At 38.1% G+C, this 17418-nt stretch overlaps 1 protein-coding gene across 3 annotated transcripts in view; it reads left to right on the top strand.

The window, feature by feature from the left end:
• Positions 1-13633, top strand: part of DCP1B (decapping mRNA 1B) — a 48998-nt gene extending 35365 nt beyond the window's left edge. For 2 of the 3 annotated variants that reach the window (XM_075505008.1, XM_075505018.1), the window contains exons 6-9: positions 1818-1946; positions 2679-3518; positions 10586-10834; positions 12671-13633. In XM_075505008.1, the coding sequence (XP_075361123.1) occupies positions 1818-1946; positions 2679-3518; positions 10586-10834; positions 12671-12751 (1299 nt within the window). In that variant the 3' untranslated portion in view covers positions 12752-13633. The remainder of the gene's footprint in view (positions 1-1817; positions 1947-2678; positions 3519-10585; positions 10835-12670) is intronic. The other variant, XM_075505028.1, reaches the window with a different exon arrangement.
• Positions 13634-17418: the final 3785 nt, after the last annotated feature.

Below are 17418 nucleotides of genomic sequence, written 5' to 3'. Positions count from 1 at the left end.
ATTGAGTTGACCAAGCATGATCTCCCCTTTGTAAATCCATGCTGGCTACTCCAAATCACTTTCTTGTCCTTAATATGTTTAGAAATGGCTTCCAGTAGGAAGCCATTTGTTTTTTCATCACCTTCGCAGGGATCAAGGTGACGCAAACCGGCCTGAAGTTCCCCAGATCCTCCTTCCTGCCCTTCTTGAAGATAGTATTGATATTTGTTTTCTTTCAGTCCTTGGGAGCCTTCCCCAGTTGTCTTTGCCTTTCAAAAATAAAGAGAGGTTTCACAATGAGAGAGGCAGCTCTCTCAGCTCTTATGAGTGCATCCTGTCTGGTCCCATGGACTTGTGTATGTCCATTTTGCTTACGTGCTACCTAACCTGATTCTCCCCCACCGAGGGTAAGTCTTCATCACTCCAGACCTTCCCACCAGCCACAGGGGCCTGAGATTCCTGAGGACAAATGTTGCAAAGAAGGCATTGAGTCCCTCCTAGAGCCCCTCGAGTCCCCTCGAGAACTCAAGTTCTGTTTTACCGAGCAGCCCTGGAACCAGTGTGTCTTTGTTTACTGTTGTGGTAGGTGTCAGAAATGGATTAAATGATCAATTTTGTATATTTGAGAGTGGGGTTTATTTTCTCACCTAACACATCTGCATCCTAAGGAGTTTGTCTTGGAAAGTTCTGGAAAGGACACTGACATTTTCATAATCGCACAGCAGTGGCTCTGCTGTGTTCCATATGGCAGTCTGTCCAGTCCAGAGTTCTGTCCCTAGTAATGCACAAGACTGGGCTTTTTGGAGGAAACAGTGAGAAACCAAACCTGATCATTCCTTACCCAACCATTAGTCCTGCAGCATAAAATTTAGAGCCCATCAAATTCAGGTAATTAACTATGAATATTCTTGTTAGATAGGATTAACTTTTTGTTAGATAATTATTTTTAAAAAATATTTCCAGTTTCTTGGTTTCAGTTGTATTAAGCGACAATGACTTCCAATATACTGTTTTCTTTTCTACTGACAATAGCATTCCTTCTATACTCAATGCTTTTTCAGTTTCATTGACTATGTTCTTATTTTTTGTACAATGTGAATAAGACCATCTTATTCACTTTTTCCTATTCCATTTATTATTTCTCTTTCATGCAGCATTTTCTGTGCGTTTTTTCTGAATTCAATCATGCCCTTCTCTCTTCATATGTCAGTCATTCCATGTCCCTGATCACTTTGTCATCTGTCTCTGCCCATCTTTTTATAAATATTGTTATTAATCCTGTCATATTTAATAAGAAAACATACTGATTCTAGAAATTGATTAAATCTTTAATTATTTTTCTGTGTGGGTATATGCATCCTCCAAGTTCCCACAATATGGAATATTTATGTAAAAGAGTTTGAGTTATAATTCCAGTTTTTAACAAAAAGCATTTTAAGTGTTCTTTATGTGCACATTAATCCTTCACGTATCTAAACTACTTCTAGCTGCCTACTGATGCAGGAAAAGCATGTCTGTTGCTTGGTTTCTAAGGTGCGCTTTTTTTAAGTGCTGGAAAATCAGAAAGTAAGAAAGAGAACTGAGACGTAAATTAGAGGGAAGCCTCATACTCAGGGAATCTTGGAATCAAGTGTTTATTTTTACATATGCTTTGTGGTTTTTAGAAAATTAGGTTACAGTTGTTACAGTTCTTTCAATAGCATAACACTTCATAATCACTGCTGCAACTAATATTTTTGGTTATTGAGTTCTTGGCTATGTCTGGATTTTACTATAGTGGAGAACTATGGGAGAAGATATTGTCCCACTTACTAAAAAATACTTCTTTTCTGTTGCAGTGTAAGACCTGCTCAGAGCCAAAACAAATAACCAGTTCCTCTGCAATCTATAATAACCCCAACCTAATCAAACCAATTCCAGTGAAGCCTAGTGAAAATCAACATCAACGAATATCTCAGCAAAGCAAGGTAAAATGTTTTGTGTATTTTCTGCCTAGTGCTGCTGTAATCGAGTAGCCATATAGTAATATTTATTTGAGTCAGAAGGTCAGTGCAAGAATTTGAGGTGGAACCACTGTAAGGAATTCTTTTAATGAAAAACTGATCTGTTTTGTAAAAAGCCCCCAACCCCCACCATATGATGTGGAAGCATGTAAATTACAGGCATACTATCCTGATGTAATGAAGAAATACTAGTCTTTCAATTTTCAGGTGCTCCTTTGATCGCAAGCTGGTCTAGTCAATTGCTGGACCACATTTTTACTGTTCTTTTTCTTTCGGTAAATTCAGTTAATCTAAATAAAGAAAAGTCTTCAAGCTAAATCACACTGCAAAATCCTAAAAACTGAATTCAGCCATGACGGGGAGATGCACAAGAAGTGGCCCTACTTCTCACAAGTGGAGATTTCTGTCTCTTCCTAATATTGTACTGATGGCTGAAAGGGAAGGTGCTCTTTCATGGTATTTAAAGTGAAGCCACTGCTATCTCTCCAATTCACTGGTTTTCTCCCACATTAGCAGCTTGACAACTGTCGTCTTGCCCTTCCTATGTGACAAAACTGTTAAAAATTCTCTTGGGAGAAAAGAGCATAGCAGTTTTCTCGGCTTTTCCTTGAATACTGCTGGCTAAATATTGTCACCACTTAATGTAACTTATGCATGAGAGCACTATGTTTACTTTTTTCCTTTGTCCCCTTACAGAATGTGGATCCTGAACCACAGCACTTGTCTTTGACAGCACTGTTTGGAAAACAAGAAAAGCCAGATGTCTCAGAACCGCTTAATAAACAGCATCAAGAAAATCTTCCTGTTAGGCAGGGTGTGGTACGCTCACTGTCCTACGAAGAACCCAGCAGACATTCGCCCTCTGCAGAGAAACAGCTTTGCCCTGCCATTCAGAAGCTTATGGTGCGTGGGACAGACCTTCATCCACTTGCTGAGTTTCCTGAGAATCGACTCTGTGAAAATGGCAATATCCACCCTGTGGGTGAGACTTTCACAGGACTCTTCCAACCTGTGACTTCTCATGGTATTGCAACATCTCATGTAGTTCAGGATACTGCTGGCACTCAGAGCTTATTACAGAAATTACAGGGTCAGTCAGGGTCAGTCACTAAAATGGACCCCAGTGCAACAGGATCTGTGAGCTCGACAGCTTCTGTGTTCAGCAGGACTCCTGCTGCTGTTGGAGCACCAGCAGCACCAGTAAACAATATGAGCCAGCCACCTTTGGTATATTTCAATGGTTCCCTACCAGGCCAGACTTTAGAGTCTCAGACACTTGGTAAAGAACAATCCAAACTTCCCAGACAGCCACTTTCTCTCTCTGGCAATCAAGCAGCTAATTCTGGGGTCATCTCACCTCAAGAGTTATTGAAAAAACTCCAGATAGTGCAACAAGAACAACAGTTGCATGTATCCAGCAGACCAACCTTGGCAGCTAAGTTTCCTGTTGTTACTCAGAATACCAATACACTGAAACCACTGGATTCCTGGATAGAAAAGGCACCGGGTACAGAAAAACAGAGCTCTCTCTTTCAGGTAAATGGGCAACTTCAGAATTTAAAATAAATACATAAATTAATAAATATCTAGCAATCTTTTGAACTTGGAGTTTTGTAAGGTTAGGCTTTGGTTTGTTTTGGCCAGTATATTCTTGTTGCTATCTTACTATGTGTTGCACATCATTTATTTTGCAGTTGATAATTTAACAACATCAAGTAAGTTTATGATTTACCAAGCTGTGGTATTGTAAATACTGAAGACTACATCTCTTGCACCTCAATAATGACCAAAACCACTTGTCGTGGTTTAGCCCCAGTCGGCAACTAAGCACCACGCAGCCGCTCGCTCACTCCCCCCACAATGGGATGGGGGAGAGAATCAGAAGAGCAAAAGTAAGAAAACTTGAGTGTTGAGATAAAAACAGTTTAATAGGTAAAGTAAAAGCCACGCACGCAAGCAAAGCAAGGAATTAATTCACTACTTCCCATGGTCAGGCAGGTGTTCAGCCATCTCCAGGAAAGCAGGGCTCCATCACATGTAACGGTTACTTGGGAAGACAAACGCCATCACTCCAAATGTCCCCCCTTCCTTCTTCTTCCCCAGCTTTATATACTGAGCATGATGTCATGTGGTATGGAATAGCCCTTTGGTCAGTTTGGATCAACTATCCTGGCTGTGTCCTCTCCCAGCTTCTGCACCTGGCAGAGCACAAGAAGCTGAAAAGTCCTTGACTAGTACAGCAACAACTAAAACATCTCTGTATTATCAACACTGTCTTCAGCACAAATCCAAAACATAGCCCCATACCAGCCACTACGAAGAAAATTAACTCTGTCTCAGCTGAAACCAGGACACCACTGTAGTCGTGGGTTTTTCTAGAGGCACTTTGAAAAGTCACCTAGTTTTCAGTTGCCATACTTGGTCTCAGGCTGTTGTGTGTAATTGCTGGTTATTGAGTATAATATTTTGGGTTTAATAATTATTTTTTCTTACAAAATTAGTTGTAGCTTTCTCTGTGCAGGTATGCATTCCTTTGTATGCCAGTTGCTAAAAGTCCTAAAGGTGCTTGAAAGGTCACTTATTTTCTAACAGCAGTTTTTTGACGTATTTTTATATTGCTGTATTAGTTATCTTGTACCGTAACTGCTACGTCTAGCTATTCATTAGCTATTTTTTTTATTTGCTATGTATTATTTTGAAAAAAAGGCATTGTGCCTGAATGCCTTCAAAAAACGCAAACCCCTTAATTATGGTGATTGTGACCCTAAAAGTCCCAGTGGTGTCTTAAAAAATTAAGGAGATGTTAAGAGAATGTGTGTCTCTCATGAGTGCATTTTTCGGTTCTTCAGAAAAGTATCATGTGCAATTACAAAATGTCCCATCCTGGACAACTACTGTCTTTGTTAACAACTTCATTCTCTGTAGGATCTTCTACACTTGAATGTCTTTAAATGTCCTGTTTGGGGATGAGCGAGCATTTAAGCCCCTTTTAACTTATTTTATTGTGGACAGACTGTCCACAAGACTTGTGTTGTACTGGACTCTGACTTTTATTTTACTGGAGTCCAGAAGCTACTTATTCAAATGATAAAGCATTCACCTTTTCAGTGTAAAGTTCAAAAGTTGCTTTTCAATTGCAACTTCTTAAAAAGCTGAATGAAAGACTGCAGAATACTTCAGCATGCTCCAAGAATGCTCACATTATCCTACATGTGAAGAGGCTGAAACAGTCATTTAACAATTAAGGGCCACATCTGTCACTAACACTGTGACAGGTCAAGATTTCTAATTCTGTGAGAGAGGTCAGAGGAAGATGAATTTGATATAGCAAATAGCCATCATTATTTTTATTCTTTTAATTAAAGCAGCATGACATTGAATCTGTGTGAAAGAGTTTTGGGGAGATTAGTCATTAAAATTGTTCAGGATCAGCTGCTTACAGATGGTAATCTGACTTTCCAGTGGAGTACTAATGAATAAAGAGAGGATCCAGAGTCACAACAATTTACTTCTGTTTTCATTGGGAATGGAACTTGCCTGCTATAAATGAAAGAAATTGTCTGATTCATTGGTAAATGTACTGATAGCATGGAGACATAAGACATTCTTACTTTGAAGGTAAAAGTGAAATGAGGCAAGTGCCAGGCTATACATTATAAGCCAGTATGCATAAATAAAAAATGGCAAATATGCTGATATATTTTTCAGCTGAAAAATCCGTATTGATGCTGATATGGCTAATGACTGTGTATATTTGAAAAAGAAAATGATGCCAACATTAGTTGCGATATGGAAAGGGAATTAACTGAGGTCTGACATAATGCAATTTCAATAATTTTATGCTTGAGTACAAGTAGAACAATAGCTTGAGAGAAGAGAAAAATCTTCACTGGAACAAGTGTCATTCACTGTGATTATTGCTGCAAGTTTGCCTTAAAAAAAAAAAAAAAAAAGCAACTAAGAAGACTCAGTCTCACTTTGCATGGCTGTGAGCAGACCAAGTAGATTGAGACTGCTTAGGAGTGGCTTTATGGACTGACACAGCCACAGCTGCTATGAAAACCGTGTTAGATGCAGTTCTTCCAACACATTTAGTATTGTTTATGAGACTTAATACATAGAATAAAAATCGTGATGAAAGTAAGACTAATTATTGTTTAGGACACCTAAAGCTCTGCAAGCTGGAAGGAATAGCCTCTTACATGCAGCATATTGCCAAAAAAAAAAGGGGGAGAGAGGAGACTAAAAATGAAGGAACGAGTCTGTATTCCTGTAGAATGCCATGAATTAGCTGCATGAAATATTCCTACTTTTGAAAAATATTGGAAGATAAAAATTTGAAACAACTTTTTAAAGCAACATTAATCTTTTTATGATATCATCCTTACTGTAGACCTAAGGCTTTAAGTGCTGCCATGCCTGCAGACAGACACTCGAGTGAAATTGAATTGGCACAAATATATCTGCACATGCTCATGCAAAATTGATCAAAGCAGCTTCTGACAACAAATGCAGCAAAAGGTTTGTTCTCTGTAATTATTTGTCTTTTGGTATTGCCTCTTTTACTAAAATTCAGCAGACAGAAAAAGCAAATTCTAAAAAGTCTGACAGGAATAGAAAGGTATCTGGACAGTGTCTGTTGTTGGAAAAATCATATTAAAGGAACACACTGGATCCATCAGCAGCACTGAGGAAAATGAAAGCAATAGTCTTTTCCACAATTGACACATTACAAGTCCAAGTTTAAATTGGCTTCTGCTGCATCTCCATATGGTGTAAGAACTGTGATCTCCCACATGGAAAGGAAGAGACCAGTTACCAAAAAAAAAAAATTAAGAAGGAAAAAAAGCAAAAGATGAAGAATAATACTCGGAAGCATTCAGTCTGGTCTGGTGCCAGCCCTATTCTGTGAAGTATTCCTTATGCGGACAGTGAGTAACGTGTGCTTAAGATGCAATAAAAAAGCATTAATCTGCAGTGGCCTTTTAAGCATATGCTTAGTGTTAGGCATGAGTTATCCTGATTATAGATACATGCATGCTTAAGTGTTTATGTTAATCAGAATTATGGTTTTAAAAGTGCTTACGGTAACCTTGACACAAATTTATCTTTTCTTCAGAAGGCCACTTATCTTGCAGCTCATTCTTCTCATTTCTTGGAGCATTTTCCATCAAGAATGTATTTTGTACATTGTGCTACATCTTCTGAATATGAGCGTGGTACCTAGTATCTTTGGTGTGAGCATCGCACCATTGTCAATTGTCCTGACTGCAGTTTCAGCATGAGATTGTAAACATGCACAGGAGGAATGCAGTAGGTACATTAAACTTGTTTTGAAAAGTAATTTAAGATTCTGTAGTTAAATATCAATTTAAAAATTATGAATTAAATTTGAAAGACAAAGCAACGTTAGCACAGTAGCCAGCTTTATTTTAATAGTAACTGTCTTTAAAGTTCCTGAACCATTCTTAGATTAAATGTTCTCAGTTTTAAGTAATGCCACTAAAAACAGTTGGAGGCCCACAGCACCCACCAGGTGCTGATGTTCCAGAGGAGCACTTGATGCACGTGGGATTCTGCACGTGTAGGAGGCAACAGAGGGTGTCAGTTTGCATTACAGGAGATCCAATGCATTCCTTAGTTCACGGTGTTATGTGAATTTGCCAGCTATCATGTCATCTAGCTGCCAGCAGCCACACAGAATATCAAGCACATCTTAGTGAGCATTTGTGCTTCAGAGAAGGAATACTATATGCTGCAATGATTATTTTGCACATTTTTCATTGTTCTTAATTCATGGTTGCACAACTGACAGTAGACTCCTACTCTGTTATTAGTAACTTGGAGATTTAAGTGTTGACCTGATAAAGCTGGAGATAATTCAGTAGAGGCTGGATGAACGAGCAACTCAAGTTAGATTCTGTGGGAAAGAAGTTGATCAACAGCATTTTGGAAGGGCTGTTATGTCTTGTGAGAAATTACTCAAAGCTAAAAGATTGGCCCAAAGGCTATTATGTCCCTACAGAGCATTTTCAGTGCTTTCAGCAAAAGTATGGTGCTATAGGAACTGCACTAGTAATGCCAAGATCAGCCTCGCACTTTCTGGTGGGTGTCAGTTGTCCCAGTGACTGAAGGTGATCTGAACTAAATCTAAAATGAATATTTGCCTTTATGTTTTTTAAAAAAACATGTTGTTTATGTAAAGTTTGTTAAATGGCCGAAGCTTTGAGCATGAACTGTTAGCAAAAAATACATTTTAACGTTTGCATACAGAAACAAATGCTATGCACTGAAAAAACAATACATATATTTTCTATTCTTCTGACACAAATATTTTAAGTTTTGCAGTAACCTGTAGATATTAGCTGTGTCACCAGTAGATGGCAATATTGCTCATTCCATATAGCTTCCATATGCTTGGCAAGTCCTACCAAAAAGCTGTTTCTATCCAGGGAAAACAAATAATTTTTCATAAGTCTTTTAAACCACAAAATTATACATGTTTGACAGTGGTAACTGTATATTATTAAGAGCACAGTGTGTCTCAGGTTTTGTTTATTTGCCTTGGACTCTAGAGAGAAATGCCTTTTGATTTTGAAGGACGTGTCATCTAGGTCTTTGACATAAACTGTCCCACTAATATAGCTGAACCTATGACAGACTATCTCCTCCAGCTGCTCACCACCATCCCTTTGCTGGAGGTTCCTGCCCTTGGAGAGCAGTTTGTATATGCATTGTTTAAATTGCATTAGGAAAAATCATCTGGTTTAAGAAAATCCTGCCAATTTTGCTTGAGGTAAATTAAAGAGAAGTTACTTCAGCTGCATGGATGAATAGAGCAGAAGCATTGTGATAAGTGTCAGGAGGTAGTCAATCTTCCACAGGCAGGAGAACAATCTTCTCAATTACAGGAGAACATCTGTGCACAGTCTGAAGGCCTCGCTCCACAGAGGGGTGTCCCTTTGGGTTTATATTGGTTTTCTTCTAAAATGAACACTGGTTTTCAAGCATAGGTGCGCAAACACATGCATTACCTTACTGTTTGAAGCAAACCTACAATGAGTTAGGAATACCTTAACTCATTCAGGAGCTTGTAACACAGACCTGATGATTGCTATTATGATTACATGTCATGGGGTAGGAAAAAAGCTGTAGGTCAGGAGTTTCATTTTTAAGTAGTACTCTATATTTGAGAAGCAGAAACAATATTTACCTAAAACATGAACTGGGAGATTTTTGTATTAGGTGCATATTGCCTGCTTTCTAATATCCATGAGTCTTTCCTGACCTCTAGTCTTTCTGCTTCCTTAAATTTTGTGTAAAACAGCATGAGATCTCAGTCCTCCTCATTTCTTTCTGTTTCTCTTTGTATTGTAGTCTAACTAACATTGTTCAGAAATGTCTTGGGTAGAACAATCATAACTAGGAGTAAGACAAGCTACAAAAATATGAATGTTCTTTAATATTAAAACTACATTGTTTTGCATACCTAGGAGATAAACCTCAGTTTTATTTTCTTAATTTTAATTTTTCTTCAAAATTGAAATGTAACCCAGGACACAGAGTGAAGTGGTTTCACCTTCACACAAGGGCAATAAACCATGCTGCAATCCAAAAGAGAGGAGCTTTGGTGAGCTCGTATCAATTCCTTTCTATGTTCCAGTCTTTGAAGAAAAGATTGGATACTTGAATACGAGGAGGTGGCTGATTAAGATTAAGATTTATTACTAGAATTACCTGGAGAGAGCTCTAATATCTGCAAACTGAGTGAATAAACTTTCCATTATGTTGTATGTTATATCTGTTAGTATTTGCTAATCCTGCGTGTTTTACAGTTCCAAGATGCATTGCGAAATTTAGAAGCAAAAATTCTTAGACACCTATCTTTGCAGGTTGGCATGGATATGATACTGAAGGAACTTGCAGAACTACTGCAGCATCGAGGTTTTCCTTGTCTTTGAGGGCCTTTTTTATTTTGTCAACTGAGTGTTGGTTAGGAGTCGGTTCTGTTTCTGACAGTGCCACCAGCTCACTGTGGCTCTTTAGATAAATCACTAATCTCTGTTTTCTTTCCCCTCTTCTTAAGTAAAATGAGAAGAAAAAAATATATACGTATATATTTATAAAGTATTTTGAAAGTTATAATTGGAAAATACTTTCTAGTATTAGGTACCAAGATTAGTCTTTAATAGTGATATTTGCATGTAAGTATATTCTCAAAGATTAAACTCAATGACTTACTGTCCCTATGTAGAAGCTTTACAGCTGCATTCGCTAAGAGTGCTGGTATTTAATAGTAGTCTGATTTCTGTAATAAAATGCTCTTGTCCTAAGGTCATTTGCCTATTAGATAGACTTAATCACTTGCTGGGTCTTGCAAGGTCTAAAGACTTGAATCCATTGCTGCAATCTCAAGTTGGATGGAAGACCTTTTAATCTGGAAATTGATCGTATAGGTGGTCCTGAACAGGAGTTTCACGTAACTGTATCAATCTCCAGCAGCCTCTGTACCTGTTGCCAATCAGTCTGCAGTCTTCATCATCTTTATTCCCATAGAACTAAGTAGATAGGTTTAATTGATGACTTTATTTTTATATGGACAGGTAATCTCACCTCAACGCATTCCTGCCACTGTGACTCCTACCTTGTTGATGTCCCCAATGGTGTTCACTCAGTCCACACCTGCTCCACCCAAAGCAAATGAAAGTGGGCGGTTAACAGCAGCAAACCAAGAACCTGCTGCTGGCTCAGCTAGCCTTCTCCTGCCACTGCAAACCCCAGAGCCATCTGTGGTCAACAGCAGCTCAATGACGAAGATGCAGCTGCAGGAAACACTTCTACACCTGATCCAGGTAAAGCACCAAGAATTCTCCTACTTTGCTTAAAATTCTGATTCCCATTTTGATATAAGTACCTTATAATTGGTTGCATCCATCTGTCTAGAGGCTAAATGAGTAATTAGAATATATGATGGAAGTTGTGCTACTTATGGCTTCGTGTTAACGGAGCACTATGGCATAGACCACGGAAGTGGTAGCCTCTCCTTGCACACTGCTGGCTTAACTGCATTTTGATTCATGCATGTGGTTTGGGGTTCAGGAAAGATAATAAATTTGATGGAAAAGAACAAAGATGACTGAAAGCTTCATAAGGTCGGCCTATGAGCCAGAGAGAGATCTATTATATTTTTAGCTAAGGATAAATAATGGTTGATTATCCTAGCTGCCAAATACTTCAGAGATGCATGTTAGCAGTAAGAGGAATTCAGATGGGAAATTAAAATTGCAGGATAAGTGTAAGCAACTTCAAAATATGGGTTAGATAAACTGAAAATATACTGGTTCAGTCTATTCAATGTAATTCTTTAGCTCAAATGCTAAGATTCCTCTTGCTGCAGTTACTCAGGTTTAAATGTGACAAAGCATTAACAACATTGTGTATGAGATGATTGTTTACTGCTCTGGGATGATGTGAGTGATTATGAATATTTTCTTCCTTAACTTGCCATGGGATGAATATCTGAAGAGTAGAGGTTGAGGAGAGGTTTTGTAACTAAAGACCTGGCTATCAAGCATAAGGAAGAGACACGGGTTTACGGGTCCAGTTTGTAGGCCAAAACTATGTGCCTGTATGGCTTTGGAATAAAAATAAAAGTTGTTATTGGAACATTGAAGTTACTCACTTAAAATGCTATTTAAATTGTAGACCCAGAAAGAAAATAGTATCTTTAACAAATCGGAAGCTTTTCTCATTTTTCCCTGTAATTTTAGTTTGGGTTTAAAAAATAAAAATATCACATTATCCTGTCTTTACATACTTTGAGTATCTGGATAGTAGGAAAACCATATATGAAGGTAAAAAGGAAACTAGTCAAGGAAAATTGGATTTTACCCTGTGAACCTGTACTTGTATATTTGACCCTGCTGTTCTTGGCGGTAGTTAGGATTAACAGAGTTACCTGGAAATTACTGCCAATTTCTTACCTGTTACTTTCCATTATATAAAACTACAATCTCGAATGCTCCTGATTTTCTGCAAATAGTATCTTGATTTTAATTATATTCATAAATTTATGTGAGCTACTTAGGACATTTTTTCTTAATGTGGGTTGACCCGTTCTTGCAAAATGATCTTCAGAAGGAAAAAGTTAAACAAGCATCAGAGCAAAGGGAGCAGCATCAGTTTAGGAGTGTTAAGTCTAAAAGAGCTAAACAAGATGCAAGGATTTGCCCAGGTAGGATTTAGTATAGGATCAAAACCCAGGGTGTTTCACTGTTCCTTCAGACATGCTTAGAATTATCACTGACCTACTGGAGGAGACTACTTAAGGAAATCCCTAGGTAAAGGAGGGCAGAGGGAAGAAATTACAGGACTCTATCGTCACTGTGATACCATTCAAGAATAGTGGACTCAAATCCACTGTGAGTTTCTGTGTACTCATTACTTCTTACAGAGATACAGTCATGTTTGCTGCCATAAAGTTTATATTCACATCCAGTTCTCCTAAGGCTATTAGCAAGGCTTGGAAATAATACATATTTTTGGTAAAGGAAATAGCCTTCCTATTGCTCACTTTTTAAAATAGAATAAGGTTGAAAAGTATTTCATCCATGAAATGGAAAAAACTTCTCATCTCTTTACTTGAGAACACCTATTGTGCACTCACAATTACCTGTTTTGTTTTTCAGAATGATGACAACTTCTTAAATATTATTTATGAAGCATATCTCTTCAGCGTGAGAAAGGCGGCAATGAAAAAGTCTCTGTGAAAGATGATTTTAAAATTCAATTTTGATTGCTTCCTGAACTCCAGGAAAAAGGTTTCAAATTTTTCACGTACGTTTACGTTTAAAGAAATGAATGGTCTTAGGCATTTTGCATACACATAGATTTTGCTTATTGGCAAGTACTTGCTGTACTGAGAAAGAAGTGAGTGGAAACGGATTGTGCCTTTAGGGAGGGGAGCGTCACAATACTGAAGACTTAATCACAAAATATCTTAAATTATTTTTCTTATATTGGTCCATACTTAGAGTTGGTTTCCCTGCATAATGACTCAGTTCTCAGAATTCAGTTTCCTTTTTTACTTGCAGTGTGGTTATTCATTGAGTAGGTATTTGTCATGGATTTTCTCTGAGAGACGTCATATGCAACTGTCACGGTGAACGTGCCCATCCCTGACCACATGGTGGCAATGTTGGACTATTTTTAGGAACGCGAAAATCCGGGTGAAATCTTGACAAGGGAAAGTCTTGGGAAGATTGATCTATCGTCGTACTTAGTTGTCTGCAAAGCAATTTAGATGAAATGTCACGACTTTCTCCCAAATTTTTGTAGAAAAATCTTTTTCTATTTTAACAAGAATATTTTTAGCTAGCTGTAGAAATGGGACTCTGCAGGTGTTTTGAAGAATTGGGGGGGAGGGTTTGTTTGTGAATGTACTTGCTATCGGCATAGCTCTGGGGTGGCACTGGATTCATGTTTCTATTATTCCAGATCCAATCTGCATTATTATAAGCAATGTACAACTTTGTTAAGGGGAAGGCTACCTGGTGTAAAAGTCCTATTAAATTTTTTTTTTAGTGTGTTCCTGGAGCACAGTGATTTCATTGATCCATTTCTAAAGAAAATAAAATGGATAATCCCTCCTATGTGCTGATTTCATTTTATTGTACCATGGACTATGTATTTAGAATTGTTGGGTCAGTTGTATTTGTATGACTTTAAAATGGTTTTACACTTGGCAGAAGACACATGAGGTTTTAAATCAATTAGAATAAATGACTGAAAGAAATTTTATGTATATTTTTATTAGCATCTGCTGCTAAAGTGCCAGTTTACTACCGTTTAGGAACGCAAAGTTGTTGCTGAGGAGGCATTTCTTTTGTGGGCACAGAGAACCCAATCTGTAATCCATAAATGAGTATACGCTCTTCTTTGCTATGGGCATTGATGTAGGCCCAACTCAGTAGCCTCATCTGTGAAGGTTCTTCAGGGTAAATTAGGATACAGGTTTTAATTAGTATAGTTGTAATGATTCAAACAGTTGCCCCTACCCCCATACATCTGGCCTTTCTCTAATGTAAGAGTGTGATTTGAGGGGGCAAAGGGTGGGGGGATTTGCTCACATTCCTTGGGAAAGGCTCTATATCAATATTAAAAAAAAAATAGTCAAGAGCTACTTTCTTTATACATAAGTGAATAACCTGAAGAGACTCGTGCCTACAAAACTGCTAGACTTTTCCTACACTAAGTAGTTCATAGAAAGCAAGTTGTGTACTGGTTCATTTTGTTATCAAATTGCTTACAATTCTTGCAGATTCAGTGAAAAGAACATGTTGAGCAGATACCAGGAAGGGCAGACTTTAAAGATAGCGAGTTCTAATTCTAATCCTGTAGCCATAATAATTTATGTAGCCATTATAATTTATGGGATTCTACTGAGTTAATTGGTATTATTTCTGAATGAACTGGTGTGGAAGAAATTGGAATCTACACAAAAGAGTTTGTATGAGACTAAATACATGCATAATTGATGTCTGTGATACTGGATTATTTGAGAGTGCAATTTAAAGATGATGGGGACACATAGTTAAGACCTCATTTGACATGGAGAACTTCTGTAATTGGTGGGTAAAAATAATCTGTAAGCATCTCAAGCTGTGTTTGTGATAGGTTTTCTAGTCATGGGGGAAATATTTTTATTTACAAAAAAGGCAAGTAGAACTTTTGAAAACTTCCTTATTTATTGCTTTTCAGAGTAACGTATCATTTACAAAAATTAAAGGCATTTTTTTTTAAAACATCTGTTAACTGTTGATGTTTATGACAACAGTAGTACTGGCACTATGCTTGACAAGCTGAGGCTTATCTCAAAGCAGACAAGGACAGAGCTAATTCAGGGTTTCTTCTCACTGTCCTCTCTTCTGGTTACATCTACACCAAGTAACACTGACGGAGTTGGATTTCTCTCACTGTATTATTCTATAAGGGATTTCTGGTATTGTTCAGGAGGCATAAACCTGCTTTTTGTGGAGTGAAAAAAAGAAGGTTAGTTGCTAAAGAAGGGAGTGCTGTTTTAGTTGACTTGCATGCTTACCAAGAACAACAGAGGTAAGAAGACAGAACAGGCTCAGAAAGAAACTCTGAATTTTATGACAATGAACAGAAGGGGAAAAGTAGTGAGAGAATTCTATTGAGAAATGAAACCAAACTTGTTGTCTAGGTTTCCATTTCAGATAGCAGGATTTGCTTCTTCAGAGGCATTTGGGAATTGGAGACTGAGCTTGGAGTCATACTGGAGTATAAAACTGTGCAGTGCCCCTTTCTTCTTTCTACTGCAAACTGAAGTATCTGTCTCAGAAAAACACTTTTTCCAGAAACATAGTCGGAGCCTTCCAGTATTGTGGAAAAGCTGGAGGGTCCTCACGTAATACTGAAAACTTCATCACTGCCTTTTGTATTGTGTTTTGTTTAATAGCCTTTTTATCAGCTGGGACTGTCTCTTTATGCAGCCAAATCTATGCATGATACCAAAATGTTTATTTCAGGTTTGATAGATCACCTCTGAACTAGGGTGGTTCTGAACACTCAGGTTCCCCTATTTTATTTTATTTTGGTTTTTTTAAGACACTGTTAGAACTAGGGAGCCCTTAAGCTAGCAAGGCCTTCGGAAAGGAAAAGGCCACAGCAGTTAGGATTGCCTTTCTTTGGGCTTGGGGTTTTTCATCTGAAAACGGAAAAAAGGTAGCAAGCAGAAAATCAGAAGGTATGTAAGGATCACATTAACTCTGTTTTAGACGTTTCCGCTGTATGCATGGATAATATTTTTTTATTGTCTGTGTATTCCTCAATATACTGCTGGTTTGGGGTTGTTTCATCTTTTTTTTTTCATTCAGTAGAATAAATACCTTTGTAAACTGGAGCTTAGCAAGAATTCCAGAAGCTGCAGCAGTGCTTTATGCATTAATCCCAGTCTCAGCATTGAATTGATATTGGGTTTCAGTGTATTTCCACTTAACCACTGTCCACTTCCTTATAAAATTCCACACCTATTAAACTACAGTGAGAAGACAAGGAGTAGAAAGTCAGTGAAATACTGAAGCATAATCTCTGTCAGTGTTTATCATGGAAATCCATAATTCTCAGTGAAGGCATCCAAATATTTCCTCAGGCCCTTCTCACAGAAAATTCAAATCATTAATTTGGTTTTTATTCATTAGCTGTCTGTTGCTCCTCTATTTACTTCTCCTTGTTGTAGCTGCAACAGGGATAATTAAAATTGTACAGCAAAATAAAATTATCCAGGAGCAGGATGCAGCTGAATAGGCAGGATGCTTTGTCTCCTCTGACAGCCTATTTGGAATGTATTGAGCTTTGAATTTCAGTCATAAAAGCGGTGAGTATTCGAGATATCTTTGTCCCTTTAGGATATTAAAATCATAGTTTAATATTTTAGCAAACTCGGAGATCTTTGCTGAGGAGAAGGCAAAATTAAAAGACATTTTTCAGTAAGCATTTGAGGCTCTAATGTAGAAAATGTTATGAGACAGCAGCTTTATCCAGAGGGATTCCTGAAACCTAGAAAAAGGCAATAGTCCTGGAGATGAATAATACACTAAAAAATTAATCCTCAGTTAACCTACAGTAAACTTTACTGCTAATCCTAAGGACTTTTAAGAGACTCTTACAAGTCCTTGCCTTTTCCAAACTGCTATGGATATCTCTAACAAGCTTGTTCTGGCCTCTAGACGTAAATCTGTGCGCAGCTGAGTTGGGAAGATAGGAGGAGGGAGCTTGGCATATACAAACAGGAGGAGGAAAATGTGGTTCTGCAAGACACTGAAGAAACAAAGGCTGTAGCTTTATAAACACTTTAAGCTGGCTCTGCTGCTGAAGAGGCAGCCCGTCCCAGCCACCCACTCCTAGCTGCTCATCCCTGCTCCCACACCAGTCTTTCCTTTCTTTTTCCTTTCTTTTTCTCCTTTTTTATTTTGATTAAGATCGCTTCACGGTAAAATGTATTGCAGCAGAATTAGTCCAGGTTAAGACTCTCTCCGTGCCAAGGTTGGTTTTAACCTAGGTGAGTTCAGTGGGCAGCAGCCCAGGCACCTCTATCAGTGTATGGATAGGGGTGTGCAGCCATGGGGATAAGTGGGTGGGATGTGGGGAGAGGAAAGTGAGGCAGGAGACTTGAGCTGCAGTACTGCCTTAAACTGACTTGAAGCTTTTGTGAAACTGTGATCTTTGCCTCTTTGCTGACATTAAGACTCGGAAGATGCCACAAAGATCAAAATACAATTTTATTGTTATCCCCTACCTTGGCTCTGGGTGGAAATCCATGGAAGTGTTTGCAGATACCTCCACAAAGGGTAACTACTGTTCACGAGCCTAATCTCTTCAGGCTGTCTGCAGAGCCAGTGGAAAGACAGGATCC

The sequence above is a fragment of the Mycteria americana genome, chromosome 1, assembly GCF_035582795.1.
Source record: "Mycteria americana isolate JAX WOST 10 ecotype Jacksonville Zoo and Gardens chromosome 1, USCA_MyAme_1.0, whole genome shotgun sequence".
Classification (NCBI taxonomy): Eukaryota; Metazoa; Chordata; class Aves; order Ciconiiformes; family Ciconiidae; genus Mycteria; species Mycteria americana.
This window is presented reverse-complemented; position numbering and strand designations above follow the sequence as displayed.